The 15,738-nt window shown below is 47.7% G+C and overlaps 1 protein-coding gene across 1 annotated transcript in view; it reads right to left on the bottom strand.

The window, feature by feature from the left end:
• The window catches only part of TMEM132B (transmembrane protein 132B), a 212,602-nt gene extending 197,623 nt beyond the window's left edge, over positions 1–14,979 (bottom strand). The window contains exons 1-2 of the mRNA XM_087423598.1: positions 14,919–14,979; positions 9,317–10,205 (exon numbers count right to left, since the gene is read on the bottom strand). Of these exons, the coding sequence (XP_087279724.1) occupies positions 9,317–10,205; positions 14,919–14,979 (950 nt within the window). The remainder of the gene's footprint in view (positions 1–9,316; positions 10,206–14,918) is intronic.
• Between the last annotated feature and the right edge of the window lie 759 nt (positions 14,980–15,738).

The raw sequence follows: 15,738 nt of genomic DNA, 5'->3' as shown, positions 1-15,738 counted from the left end.
AATGCATTTACACACAACAAATAGGATTATATTGCACGTTTTAAACTGTATCTTGCTGTAGGTAGGAGCTGGTAATTTGCTTTGTTTTTGTTTTTCAACTTAGATTTTAGAGATATATCCAACAATTGCATTGTGAATTCATTTTCATATCTGTAGAGTATTCCTCTGTATAAATATTTAGCTACTTATTTACCCATTCTCCTCTGATGGACATTTCAGCTAAATCATCTCAAGATGCGGCCTCTCTGAGCACAGCATAGTAGCGAGGTGCTCAGATTCTGGGAATGGCAAATCCTGGGTTCAGATCCTGGCTTCTCATCTTTCTGAGCCCCAAGTTAACAATGGGGATGGTCCTCCTGCCTACCACTGGGATCACTGAAAGGAAGTAAATAGGATGGATGGATGGGAAACGGTTAGCAGAGTGCCTGCCACACATGAGAACTCAACACTCAGAATCAGAAACATAAAGAATGGGGAGGCCCCGGGGGAATGGCCACCCCCATTCACTCAGGCCCCATCAACACTACCAGCCACTGAAAACTCCCAGCTCTCCTTCACAGGGTTAAATTTCCAAAAGGGAGACAGACCCTAACGTGGCTACCAGACCCTCACTTCCAGCCAGGGAAGCGTGTCAGGCAAAGCTTCAAAGGTGGTTTGAGCTGGATCCAGACAGCTTCCTTCCTCCAACTCTGCTGACTGACACACGCTGTGCCCAGCGGGGCCCCCGCAGGGTCTCAGGAGGGGACGACTCACGGAGGTGTGGGCAGGGCGGAAGGGACCGACAGCGAGGGGGAGCACACAGCACTGGCAACAGTGCGGACCTTGTTCAGGTGAGACCATATTTTTAACTTAATTTTAGTGAGTTTAAATTTAAAACCTGCTACTCAATTGTTGGAAATCCTTTAAGTGTGCTTGCAACAGCTTGGATCTACCTATCAGCCCTGGGTCTAAAGGACCAGAGGAGGGAGTGATTACTAAAGCCGCAGTCAGCTGGACCTGCACCTAGAACTACGGGGGAGGGGCCCCCACCAGGAGCCACAGCCACAGACAAAGGGGTGCGACCCCACCCACAGGAGGGCAAGAGGGACACTACCTATCTGGTCCCCTCTCTTTGCACTGTCCAGTCTCTGGCCAAATCAGATGATGGAGACACATGCATGTGCACGCACAGACACACACACACGCAGAAACAATTATCCAATCTTATTTGAGCTGCCGGACTGGTAGTGATGTGCCTGACACATCACCGGGTGTGATGGAGCCACGCCCCGTGAGCATTTCAATCAGGGAGACGGTGCCCAGGGACGGGGCAACCCGGGGCAGGGAGAGGGAGGAGGAGTCTGGAGGCTGGTGCCAAGGTCGTGCACCAGCCACCTGCAGATAAGTAGCTCTGCCACAAACACCTGGCACGAGGGAGCGGCCACTGTTCCTGCCGGTCCTCGCTGCTCTCTCCACCGTGCCACAGGCAGGAGGCTATCCCGGAGAGCAGAGGCGAGGCTGGCTTTCGTTGTCTGTGAGAGAGCCCTGAAGATAATCATTCTGACCTCCTAGCATGACTTCCAAGGTTAAAGCAATAAAACATCTAAGTGTGGCTTGGTGCAAACTAGGTGTTCACTAAATTTTCAGCCACCACCGTAATCTAGGTATACTCCAATTTTCCAAAATTGTGACCTGAGATAAAGCTCCCCGTGCAGATCAAAATCCCCTCCCGCAGCTGGAATCCGTAAGCCTCTGAAATTGACACTCATTCCCTACCAGCCTCTGTCAGAGCTCTCAGACTCCAACGCGCTTGGGAGGGAAAACAGGGCAGAGCTGGGGTAAGCACCACGTACTAATTGATGGAAATACGCTCACTATACGCAGCAGATAATGTTTGGAACTAGGTTACGCTTTGTTCAGGAAATAATTGCCTGCCTTCCTTCCTAAGCTCTGCTGAAATCTTAGCTCTAAGATCTAGACCTGATCTGGGCTCCAAGATTACAGACTTCAGAGCATCTGTGTCTGTGCACAGTTTCCTCAAGGGAAATCTGAGTTTTATTTGGGGAAAAAATTAATAAAGCCTGGATTTTGGGTGCCACCTGAGGAACATTCATCAAACAGGTTGCTATTTTTTTAAGCGTGAAAGCAAGCATCGAGATTATTAACATTCGAAACGGGGACCGTGAGACGGCATGGGCTTTGAAGGGGGCAGGCCTGGTGGGAGTCCTGGCTCTGTCACTTTCTGGCTGTGTGGCCCTTGGGCTTCTGAGCCCGTTTCTTCATCTCGAAGTAGAGGAGACAGGGAGACTCCAGAGCTGTGGCGAGGATGCTGGAGACAACGCACAGGAATCCAACGGGGGGCCTGGCACGTGACAGGTTCTCAATTAGTGGGAGCCAGTGTCACTGCTGCTGGGATGTGGTGGGTATCGGGCTCCCTGTAGCATGTGTTTGAGGCAGCTTCCAGAATCCACTTAGGCACTGCTGAGACGGGCGCCAAGCATCACAGGTAAAATTGCTGCCAGGTGCTGGGCTCAGTGCCCTCCTGCATTATCTCGTTTACTCTTCACAGCCATCCCGAAAGACACACATGGTGCTAGGTCCATTATACAGGAGAGGAAGGCAAGGCTCAGAGAGGTGAAGTAACCTGCACAAGGTCACACAGCCTGTAAGGGGGAGTTGAAATCGGACCACAAACCTCACTGATTCTAAGTACTTAGAAAACTTGCCTCCCAAGAGTGTCCGGGGCACACCACACTCTGATCATATTGCCCTACCCACAAACCCTCCTGTTTTCCTTTAATTGATCAAAACCTGCCCATCCTCCACAGCCGCCTCCTCAGGGAAGCCCACCTTGGTTAACCCCCTAGACTACACTGATCTCCCTTCTCTGATGTCACTTCCTGTCCATGCCACTTCCTCAGGGGCTTACTCTGTACCTGGCATTGCTAGCTAATGCTCCAGGTCAAGACTTTCTGTCTCCTTAAAGACTTCTAGCCCCCCTGAGTGCACAGATGATCTTCCTTAATTTCAGAACCCAGCAGAAAAAGTCTAATCACTTCTGTGGTGACAATTGCTCTTGGCTGCTTTCTTTATATACATTCAGATAAGACGTCATCAGGAAGAGCCAAGATTCTTCTACCATATTCATTTCTAATTGACTTATTTAAAAATTACCGCATTCCGGGGGCCGGCCCGGTGGTGCAGTGGTTAAGTTTGCACGTTCCGCTTCAGTGGCCCAGGGTTTGCTGGTTCGGATCCGGGGCGCAGACCTACATACCGCTCATCAAGCCATGCTGAGGCAGCATCCCACATAGAGCAACTAGAAGGATGTACAACTATGACATACAACTATCTACCGGGGCTTTGGGGAAAATAAAGGAAAAAAGGAGGAAGATTGGCAACAGATGTTGGCTCAGGGCCAATCTTCAAAAAAAAAAAAAAAACGGTTCAACCCTCAAGTGGATACGTCACATTTAAAAAAAAAAAATTACGGCATTCTAAGCAAGAATCACTGATGGCCGCTAAAATTCACGAGAGAAAGTATTTCGTGAAGGATATTTGCAGAGTCTCAAAGTATCTTCTGAGGTGTTATTACTAATTACAAAAGGGAAAAAGCAAATTTGCAGTGGAGAAACTGGAGAGACACCACGTTAGCCAAGAAACCAAAGTCAAAACCACTGGTGATAGGGCATATCAACATCATTTCCTCCCGGTGTGACGCGCCAGAAAGACACAGCACTTCACTGGTATTCCTGCCAAATACACACATCCTCAATCCAACCACGAGAAAACCTCAGACAATCCCAAATTGAGGAACATTCTCAAAAATAACTGGTCAGTTCTCTTCAAAAGTATGAAGGTCATGAAAGAGAGAAAAATAAAAGACTGATGACCAGAATCCAGCAGACTGAGGGGATATGACAACTCCACGCAACGTGGGATCCTGGATTGGGTCCTGGAGCAGACAGAGAACATCACAGGAACAACTGGCATTTTTAAATAATGTCTGTAGATTAGTTAATAATATTACACCATTGTTAATTTCCTGGTTTTGACTTGGGTCACAGCTACAGAGGTAGTTAGATTCTGGATACCTTAAAGGAAGAGCCCCAGGATTTGCTGACGGTTCAGATGCAGGGTATCAGAGAATGGAGAATGTCAATTATGGCCGTTAGGTATTTGGCCTGAGCAGCCAGAAGGAGGGGGTGGGCACCGGATGAAATGCGAGAATCTGGCTGAGCACAAAGTTGACACTTCATAAATAGTCACTTAAAGCATAAACTGGCCCCATTTATCGCTGGGGGAACTGTGGCACAGAGAGGTTAAGCAACCTGCCCCAGGTCACCAGCTCTTGTGGCAGAGCCCAGGTTCAAACCCAGGCAGTCTGGCTCCAGAGTCCACAGTCTTAACCAGTGGCCTCCACTGCCAATGGGATGAGCGGTCAGCCCAGGAGGTTCTCTGTGTGACCAAGGAAGAGCTGTGTTAATAAATCAGGGATAAAGCTTCCCAGGATCTCTCTCAGCCTCAGAGACACCATATTTGGAGCAGGAAAAACTTCATAATATTTCCAACTTTCTTGGAAATGTAACAAAGACTTACCCCGAATCCAGCCTGGCATCACCCCTCTAGCAGCCCCCAACCCCTCCAAACCACACTTTGCTAAAAAGTGTTTCAACGCATGGTCAGCTTTAGATACTAATGTTTAAGAGACTCTATTTTGGTATTAGAGAATAACCAATTCAACTTTTGCTCAAACCGGCCCCTCTATATGCAGTCTGAAATAGCAACGTGACACGTGAAAATCGCTCACATCTCTCCCCTTCCCGTACGGCTTCAGCTCTGAAATTAGATCTCGGCAAATCCTGTGCACATTCACGCTTTGATCTGGGGCCTCATCTGAGCCAGAATGAAATATGCCACATTTCATTCATAAAAGACATGATTAAAACAGACAGTTATGTTGGGAAATAACACAGTTCCCCAGGCCTAAAAACAGTGCTTTATTTTGAGAGATTGGATATACAAACGGACAATAGCCAGACCATATATGGCAACGGAACTCTGACCCTCCACCTGGCAGCAAACAGGCCAGAAAGCCAAACCACAGCCTCTACAGCCAAAGGCCCGGAGAGGCCCGAACTGGCCCACGACTGCCAGCTCCCCTTTCCATTGCCTCTGCTTCCAACTCGGGGCCAAGCAGAGCAAGCCAAATACGCTCCCCAAACCCATCCCACAAGATGCTCCCTTCCAGTCAGCCCGCCTCCAGCTTCCCCACGCCAGCAACCCCCACCCGAGCCGAGCTGAGCCTCCCTGCTCTCCACCACACGCTCTCCCAGTCCTCTGCTGCCCGTGCGTCTCCGCCAAACCAAGGGGCGGCGGCTGCCTCCTTTGGTATATAACAAGCTCTGAATAAATAGCTTCTGTCTGTTCTCATTGGGTGATCTTCATCTATTTCCACAATTTCAGTGGATTTTTCTCCAGCCACAAAATAACATGTAATAAATAACAGAGGGTCAAAGGTACAAACTTCTGCTTATAAAATAAGTAAGTCATGAGGATGTAACACACAGCATGGCGACGATAGTTAATAATACTGTATTGCATATTTGAAAATTGCTAAGAGAGTAAATCTTAAAAGTTCTCATCACAAGAAAAAAGAAAAAGAAAAAAAACTTCTGTAACTATGCATGGTGACGGATGGTGACTACACTTACTGTGGAGATCATTTCACAATGTATATAAATATTGAATCACTACAGTGTACAGCTGAAACTAATAGAATGTTATATGTCAACTGTACTTCAATAAAAATAAACAAACAAATAAATAGCAGTCACATCTAGGAAGGCATGAAGACAAGAAACTCTAGATGCTGATCCAGAAAGGTTCAATAGGTAAAGATCAGCCCCCTCTAGACAAGCAGAATAGTCCAGAAGAGTGGTTTCAAAGGGGAGCTCTCGATTCACATGTGCAGATCCACACCCCAATTCCACCACCTCCCCCACTGCAGGACTTCAGCCAGGTGACCCCTAACCCATCTGAGTCTCAGTTTCCACATCCATAAAGTGGGCATGAATAATACTTTGTACAGTGGCTATAAGAACATCATGAGAGATACAACTTGAGCCTGGCACAAGTACACATAAAAATTTAAAAAGCATGAATGCATAGTATCAATTAACACAAAATAGTATCAATAACAGCATCAATTACAGTAAATAGTAGTATCAACTGGCACTTACTGAACACCTACAGTGTACCAGACACTCTTCTAAGTGCTTTACATGAAGTAACTAACTCACTAAATAACGCCAGTGATGATGGAGGGGTGGTTTCCTTTCCTGTGAGGCACCCACTGGTCCCTTCTGACTCATCCCAAAACACACAAGGAATGAGGTGGTGATGTCTGCCTTCAGAGACTAGAATCTCGCCCCCCTTTTTAGCATTGCATCCCCTTTTTTCCAATGTTATATCAAGAATTTCAAAACTCAAATGCCCACAGGAGCCAGACGGATAACACAGTGGGTGAAGTGGGCCAGGTGTGAGACAATAAGGAGTGGTGAGGACTGGGGTGAACTGGACAACGTACAGTACGTCTAAAAGGGGAAGCAACTCCTTACTACAGCCAACTGTTGCCAAGTTGCCAAATATTCATGACTTTCCAAGAAAATGGTACATGAAACCTCCCTATTGTTACTGGTTGGCTACTCTTTTTAATATTTTAGTGAATGCGTACGAGCTAAATGAAGCACACATCTGGGAGCTGGATTTGGCCATGGCCACCAGTTCGCAAACTCTAGACTAGGTGTTTTGGGACGGCACCAAAGCCCCACCACTGAAGTTTAAAAGAGATGTGGGAACATTCCTTTGGTGGAACTGCCTCCTCTTCGTCCTTCTCCCTCTGCTGCCCCTGCAGCTCCAAAGCCCCAGTAAGAATCTAAAATCTAGAGGGCTCCCCAAAGGAAGGAGCCCTCGCAGTGCTGAAAGCCTACAAGCCAAAACCAAAAGTCCCCATGGATCCTGTTTCCCGGAGGCTGACAGTTCACGCCTGACCTCTCCAGGCAGTCAGTGTGCGAATCCATCTCAGCTCTAAAATTAACTTCTGTGGGAAGAAAAAAAGCACCTTGAGAGGTTTCTACTTGCCAAGAAGGTAACACTTCAGGGCCCTCTACAGTCTGAATGCTGGATCCTCTTCCAGTCTCATCAGCCTCCTCCTCCTTAAAGTAACCCTCAGCTCTGGCATGGCTTGTCTATGCACAGTCTTCCGGAGGCAGTGGGCTGTGGGGGGGAGGGCACAGCTCTAGAGCCAGACCACCGGTGTTCACACCCACCCTCCCTAGCTGTGTGACCTTGGGCAAGCTACTCAACCTCTCTGTGCCTCAGAAAAATGGGGATGATAGTAGTACTTGCCTCCTTGGGTTGTTTATTGTCAGAGCTTAGTGAGTTAACTCACTAAACAACTTAGAAGTTGGCCTGGACCATTCTAAGTCCTCATTGAATGCCAGCGCTGTTTAAGCCATTCCTCTCGCCTGAAATGCCTTTCCCAACGAGGCTCCAAGGCTTCTCTGAGCACCAGGCCATCTGCCCTCCTTTTCCTCGAACTTCTTACCCGACAATGTTCTCTCTATACCAGGGATGGCAAATAAGTTTAGTCTTTGGTGTCCACCCCTCCACCTCACATGGATTGGTAGGGGCTGCCTGAAGTGGTGGGATCAATGCTGCAGCAGACTAGTAATGTCTCCCACGGCAGAGGGGGTGCTGGAGTGCTGCAGTTGATTGGTAATGTCTGCCGTGGCAGAGGGAGCCCTGAAGTGCTGCAGTTGATTGGTAATGTCTGCCATGGCAGAAGGAGTGCTGGAGTGCTGCAGTAGATTGGTAATGTCTGCCATAGCAGAAGGAGTGCTGCAGTGCTGCAGTAGATTGGTAATGTCTGCCATGGCAGAAGGAGTGCTGGAGTGCTGCAGTTGATTGGTAACATCTGCCATGGCAGAGGGAGCGCTGCAGTGCTGCAGTTGATTGGTAATGTCTGCTTGGCACAGGGAGCGCAGAGTGGCAGGAGTGTGGAAGCCATTGCTTTGCCATTTTGCTCTATAGAGAGCATCTGGCACTGCCTTGTGTTGAAAAAAATCTCTGTAGAGCAAGAACTGGGTTTTAGACCATCACAGTGCCACCACTGGAGTGACTGGCACAGGGCTGGGTCCACAACCAAGCTCTAAATCAGTTACCATGAAGACTAATTCAAGGGGTTCCAAATAGGAACCCTGCTTCCTGTGGCTACTAAACCCACTTTGGATCTGCCAGAGCCTCAGGATCCTGTTGGCGGGCTCTAAACAAGCACACCTCCAAACAGGCGTGGTCTGCCTCCATCAGAATCAGAAGGACCAGGCTGGGCTCACGATTAGTCCCCACTCCTCCTCACCTGCACCCAGCAAAACAAGCCCCCCTTATGCAGTGGTGTATATGTCCAACATCTCAGGATCTGACACCGGGAAACAACACAGGCTAAGACTGAGTGAGGATGTGAGGATGCTCTGTGTGCCAGGCACTGTTCCAAGAACTTTACTAACTTGTTTAATCCTCAGACAACCCCCGGACATAGAGCCCATCATTAATCCCCATCTAACCAATGAGGAAACTGAAGCCCAGAGAGGTTAGGCGACTTGCCCCAGGACACACAGCTGGTGCATGGCAGAGCCACTGCATGATCCTACTGCTATCCAGGAACCTTTGTGGGCAAAATAAGCCAGACAGGTTTGTCCCCCTAGCACAGAGAAGTTCCCCACTTTTTGCAATCCTAAAACAGAGTCTTCTTCGTACAGAGACTGCTGATTTGCTTTACCGAAGGATTCTCTACTGAGGAAAACTGAGAGGTCTGAGACATTGCTCAGAAAGCTCCTTCATGTGTTTAGAAACTGGAACTCACTGCAAAGGCTCCACTTACGTGCAGCATTATAGGATTCTGCCTGGCACATCAGAGGGGGCAGTGAGAGGTTCCGACTATCACATGAGAGCTTACAGAGCCTTCTGGAAGGGGAAGCCCTGGGACCTCACAGCCCGAGGCTGCTCTCAGGGCAGTTGTTTTTAATCCTGGCTTCACAACAGAATTACTTGGGGAGCTCTTAGGAAATACAGATGCCCGGGGCTACCCCTACATGTTCTGCCTGACTTTGTCTGGTCTGTTGTATTGCGTGGGTCTCTCATGCTTGTAAGTTTCCTCACAAACTGGATACTCAGCAAATGATCAACACCCACTTTATTAATTGATCACAATGAATTGACAATTCATTGATCACCAAGAGTGGATTTCCATTCCATCCAACCCTGCAGAGCCTCTTACCGAAGAGTGAAGTGGTCTGCCACAGAGCCACTGGTCAGAGAGACCAAAAAGCTGGCCGTGTCCCCCTCCCGGATGAGGTTCAGAGGGACCGAGATGACAACGTTCTCGTCCAGGCTCACGAGGGACCACTTCAGATCGTCTTGTGTTGGGTAGACCACGACACTGCCGATCCTCTCCCGGGCTAGAGACGCCTGCTGGGGGCCGTCCTGGCCCGAGTGGATCCTGTTCTCCCACTTGCCGTCCTCCTCCAGAGGACACTGGCCGGCCTGGTCCGCCGGGTAGAGCGTGAAGAAGAGCTCCATCGTGGTGCCCCCTAGCAGGGCTGGGATCTCCTCCTCAGGCTCCAGGTCCAGCCCGGAGCTGAACCACTCGGGCAGCAGCTCCAGCTCGGCCACGCACAGCCCCGGGGCCCCCTGCAGCCGGCAGCTGGCTGCCACCTCCCTGGCTTCGGGGAAAGCGAACATCTTGACACACGGTAGGTTTTCCTCAGGGTCACCGTCATCCCAGGCCATCCCAGTGACATAAAACAAGGTCTGTACTTTGGGCCTGTTGGAGTAGATAGAGCTGTCGAGGATGTGGGATTTCAACTTCCAGTTGAAGGGAAACTTCTCCGTCTTTCCAAAGGGTGTGGAAGTGAGCAGGAGCTCCCGGGGGATTGTCTTCTCAGCTGAAAAGGGGCCGTAGCTGGCATTGACGACCGGGGGCGTCCTGGCCCGGTAGATGAAGAAGGACTCCACCCGGGCCTGCAGGCTGGAGTTCCTCGTGACGTCCTGGTTGGCTTCTTTCAGGAAGAAGGAATCCGCGCTCGCGATGTGGAGGCTCGTGGGGAGGTAAGCAGGCAGCGAGGAGAACCTCTGGAGGCTATCCACGATCCCGCGACTCTCCGTCCCTGCGCGAGAAAGGGAGGCACAAGAGGAATAAAAGCCGTGTCCGGATACAAAATGAAATAAATGTAGTGCGGTCTCCACCCAACCCCCCAGCCAACCGCCCGCTGGCCCCGCCGCTCCTCCCCGGCTCTCATCACGGTGCAAGTCCCATAACGACACAAAGTGTGTTCTTCAGGGTCTTCCCAAACAACCGGGGCACAGCGGGAAGGAGCCCCATTTACAGCCGACCCAAGAGTCCTGTGGCTGCACAGTTACCCCCTGAGGGAAAACATCGCCTCCTCTTGCTTTTGCAAACCCCAAACTCAGAGGCTCACGCTCATCGTTGTTGTAATCACCCTGCACACCCACCAAGCCCACCATACAACCAGCACTGGACCATTGTATATGACATGTTAATACTTTATTACTTTGATATTTATACTTCTTTCCATCGCTCCTATATGTGGTGTCACCGTGGCCATTTAGACATCTCCATGATTCTTATTGAAATGAGGGTGCAGGTATGGCGCAGCATTCCCACTTCTAGAAATCTCTCCTTCTGAAATACTAGAGAGAAGACATCAAGCTTTCTTTACCTACAAGGATGTTCACTGCAGCATCATTTTGAATTGCAAACAAACAAACTTAAGAGTGTATGCGCCAGAGCCAGAGGCCTGGATTGGAATCCTGGCTCTGCCACTTCCTCACTGAGCAAACTTACACCAGTTACCTAACCTCTCTGTGCCTCAGATGTCTTCATATAAAGTGGGACATAAATGTAAATTCTACCTTAATGGGTTATTGTAAGGATTAATGAGTTAATAAATATGAAGTGCTTAGAACAGTGCTGGCACCCATAAATACTCAATCTTTACCTGCTATTATTCTTATTATTTATTAGCTTAAACAATTCAAAGGTTTATCAATAGGAGACTAGATGAACTATACACTTTCACAGTGGAATACGGCAGCTGTAAGAAAAATGAGGCAGAGCTATATGAACATTCCTGAAAAGATGTCCACAATATGTCATTGAGCATAAAAAATTATAAATGTATCATATATAAGCTTCTTTGGGTAATTTTTTAAGATTCTATATGTATATATGCAAATGTACATATATTTATGTTTGGGTGTCTAGAGAACCCAAAAGAGAAATATTTTCACTTTTTACCATCTGTTTCTACTTTCTTTAAATTTGTTACAACAACCATGTATTACTTTGTTAATTAAAAGATAATCCTGTACACAAACATGTATATGTGTGTATGTATACATACATACATGTATATGTGGTGTGTGTTTCTTTCAAATGGGAAAACACAGACATCAAAGACCCAACAAGCTTGTTCAAACTGAACACAGCCCACCAGGAACCAGGGTCAGCAAATCAGGCCAAGAACAGACAAGGATTCTTCCCCGCCCTGAAATAAACCTCTGCCACAGGAGCCGGCTTCCAACCAGTGCAGGAAGAAATGGGCCTGCAGCGGCGTTTAAAGTGGAGCGTCACTGGAGGGTAAGAGGCACACAAATCCCACTCCTCTGACTGTCACTCCTGATGACGTTTTCTCTGCAGCCCTTACAAATTCTGCAAAACTCAATTTTCTATTGATTTAAATATTTTTCGGCTTTTCCAGGGCTGTCCTTGGTGAGCTCTCCTTTCCCAGAGAATGAGTAAATTATAATTAGGACACTGTGAAAAAGATACAACCACGTAGGGGATGACGCATCCTTTCTCCAAGAAAACGTTCAGAAGGCAAGTTCTCCTTAAAATACGGCATGATCTCGCTCATAAGTGGAAGCTAGTCGAATTCATAGAAGCAGAGAGTAGGATGGTGGTTGACAGGGGGTGGGGTGGGGGGGTGGAAGGAGATGACGCTGATCAAAGGGGACAAAGTCTCAGTTACCCAAGATGAATAACTTCTGGAGATCTAATATACAGCAAGGCGACCACAGTTAACAATCCTGTACTGTATACTGTCATTTACTAAGAGGACAGATTTTAAATTAAGTCTTCTCACCACACACACAAAATGGTAACTCTGTAGAGGTAATGAATATGTTAATTAGCTTATCATGATGGTCATTTCACAATATGTATACACATATCAAAATATCAAATTCTAGGGGCCAGCCCTGTGGCCTAGTGGTTAGGTTCGGCACGCTCTGCTTTGGCAGCCCGGGTTCGGTTCCCAGGCGGCAGACCTACACCACTTGTCAGCAGCCACACTGTGGCGGCAACCCACATACCAAATAGAGGAAGACTGGCACCGATGTTAGCTCAGGGTGAATCTTCCTCAGCAAAAAATATATATATCTAAATCTCAAATTGTATACCTTAAATATGTACACTTTTATATGTCAATGATATCTCAATAAAGCTGTGGAAAAAAAGTTCTCCTCAAGTGTCATCAATATGGCCAGTCCTGTGTTGGATTAATTACCGGAGGAGGGTTATCATTTATTCATTCCTCTGATTATCTATCTAACTGTATTTACTATGCATGTCCATTTTCCCAGCGCTGTGGCATGTAGGGATATCACAGGGACAAGACAGAGGTGGTTTCTGCCCCAAGGAGCTGGCAAAGTTTGGAGGAACACATGGCCTACATACACAAAGCAATTACGAAACTGCACATGAAGACCCTTATAAACGCCCATCCCACTATTTCTCTACCTAGGAATTCGTGCTAAGGAAATAATCAAGAGATCGGGAAGGAGATTAATGTGCAAGTATGTTAGTCACAAGCATGATTTATAGCAGCAACCTAAAAACCCATCCTTGCGGAAATGATTAAATAAATGATTAAAGTCATCCTGTGCGTGTGATATGAAGGGGTCATCAAAACCGTGATTCAACAGACCTGTAGTGTCGTAAGAAAATGCTTGCAACGTGTTCAGTGAAAAAGCAGACATCAAAACTTTGAATTATCACAAATCTGTTTAAAATATATACACGTACATAGTGCATATGTATTTTATACATATACATAAACACACACACAATATAATCACTTTCATACTATAGACTTGGGTTTCCTCCAAAATGTATCCCATAGATTGTGTAGGATTTGGATCCCAGATGGAGGAGGGAGAAGTGACTGAAGAAAGAGCCTCATCTAAAGGAAAGTTCTAGCTGTTGCCGCCAGTAAGGGGCAATCTGTATTTTGACAGTGTCAAGCAATGCAGAGGCACTATTCCAGATAAAACTGAAATTAGTTTTTTGTCGGTTTATTTCCCCTCTCCCAACCGGGAAGTTAAATTCCAGGTGAATCTTCCCTGAATTGACTGGCAACAATGAGCACAGTTGGCGGGGTACATCTGTCTTGCACAGCGTGACAATATCCTTCAGCGGGGCTCAGTGGGCACACAGCCAGCCAGATCCGGAAGTGACAGGTTCAAATTCTACCTTCTCATAAAATTTAGGGGGAGCCCAAGGCGAGGTTTAAATTCTAATTTATTTACAAATGTGGAAAAGGAAATTAAAATAAATGCAATGTTTAATATGCTCTGTTTTCACTGTGGATCGCTTTATGTTTTTTCTTTATCATTTATGTCAATATTTTATACCTCTCAAAAATTGATTTATAAGAAATTTAAAGCTGTGCCTTCTCTCTTCTTTATTGTGGCCAAAGCCTCCATTTCATCTGAAATAACAGTATGAGGTTTACCATCCTGTCCCACCATAACTCAAGCAAAATGCAATACAAATGTTGTCTCAAAGCTTATATGGAGAGCCATAAACATCAGCTGCCAGGGCCTCATTTTGTCCTGAGACCAGATTGCAATAAAACATGATATCTGAATTTAGGAGCATTTTATGAAGCCACAGACTGTGTCCTGAAAAATAGATTCGTGGCCTGAGAAGCTAACACCCCTTCCCTTTAATCCTCAAGTGTCACATAGAGGCACCATTTGTTTCCCATTGGCAGGTAGACCGTATGGCCCGAGTTCTGAACATGAAATGAGGTTCTGTTCAGTCCGCTGATTTCCTAGAGGGCTTCTTGCCCACCCCTCCACCCCCCACTGAAGGAAGTGGGTCCTGAGAGCACAAAATAAGAACGTCTCTTCTCAGCTGAAAAGGGCTCCTCATCACTGCCCTCCTTACAAGCCAAGAAGAGAATCAAATCCAGGTTCATGGAGAGCACAAGGTGCGCCAGGCGGATGCTCTGTGCTAAAGGATGCTCTGACTCACACCGCCAACAGTAGAGGGCGGAAGGAACCCCCAAAGAGAGCTTCCGGGGAAACTAACGACCTGCCAGAATGAAGCAACTCACACAGCGCTGGGAATCCCGGCAGGGACTCTGGGACCAAAGTGTGTGGGTGGACATCATTGCCGTGCTTGGCACACAGAACATATTCCCGGGCCTGTGCCCTGGTCAGGAGTGGTGGGACCTGTGGCCCTGAGCCCTGGGAAGGTCCAATGAGAACTTGCAGAAACCCACAGACTCACAAACCTTTACACTAACATTGCCAGCCCTACCTGGAAGCCAATTACCCGTCTTATGGCCACTGGTCGCCCACCTGAGGGTGAAGGCCCATGACATTTCTGCCGTTGAGTCTCTTTTTCTAATTCACACAGGACATCTCAGGCACAGACAGCCAGGTGGAGAAGGCTCTCTTTCCAGTGGGCCAGGTGGCCAGGTCTTTAAAAACCACCAACCAGAGAAATTCCTCACTGATGCGTCAGAGTGAGGCCCTGACTAACAGCTGGTAATTCACTGCCACCCGGGTACCCCCACTGAGCTCATGGGCGTGGTGGCCAGGAGCCAGAAGGAGGCCTTCGTAAGCATTCATAGCCGTTCAGGACAGTGCAGTGGATGTCGTCTCCAGGGCGGAGGAATGAACCAGAAGGTCCTTCGTGCTCTCTGCAGTTTTCCCGCCTGTGTCCACAGCTTCCTCGGTGCTGTCTCATGTCTCTCCTTGCACCCTGCACTTGCTGTGGAAGCTCATCTCCCACACGTGAGCAGAGCAGGCTCCTTCTTGTCAGGATTTCTCAGCTCAGGGAGGGCTTCTCTCACCAGCGACTCTGACCTGCCCCTGTTCTTCTCTGCATGACAGGGAACTACATTCCCCAAGATCCCTTGCTCCCTGGCTTTTGAATGTGGTCAGTCAATGGGAGGCTCTGGTGGAAGATGGTGGTGGGAACCCCTTGTCTCCTCCCTGCAGTATTTACTAGTAGAGACCTGTCTTTTCTGTGATTCCAGCCCCTTACAGATCCCCCACCATGGACGCAGCTCCCTGTAGGCAGTAGTTCTCATCCTTTCTAGATGGTTCCAGCTTCTAGGGTCTAATAATGCAACCTCCCTCATTTGTCCCTCCAGTCCAAGAGGTGGTAACAGCTTCCTGCTGTTATTAATTTCTGGATCATTTTACCACGCCCAGATGGTACTTTACCACGCCCAATTTGGATTCTCAGATCTTCCATCCCCTGAGTAACTAATTCCCTTTATTAAATTCCCTCTGTTGAAATAACTAGAGTGATTTCTGTTTTCTTGGCTAAAGCCTTACTAATACATCCAGTCACTAATCACATCATCCTGTTACATTTCTTTG

The sequence above is a fragment of the Ceratotherium simum genome, chromosome 35, assembly GCF_057802395.1.
Source record: "Ceratotherium simum simum isolate JZ-2026a chromosome 35, ASM5780239v1, whole genome shotgun sequence".
Taxonomy (NCBI): Eukaryota; Metazoa; Chordata; class Mammalia; order Perissodactyla; family Rhinocerotidae; genus Ceratotherium; species Ceratotherium simum.
The sequence above is the reverse complement of the archived record's forward strand: the minus strand, read 5'-3'. Positions and strand labels throughout refer to the sequence as shown.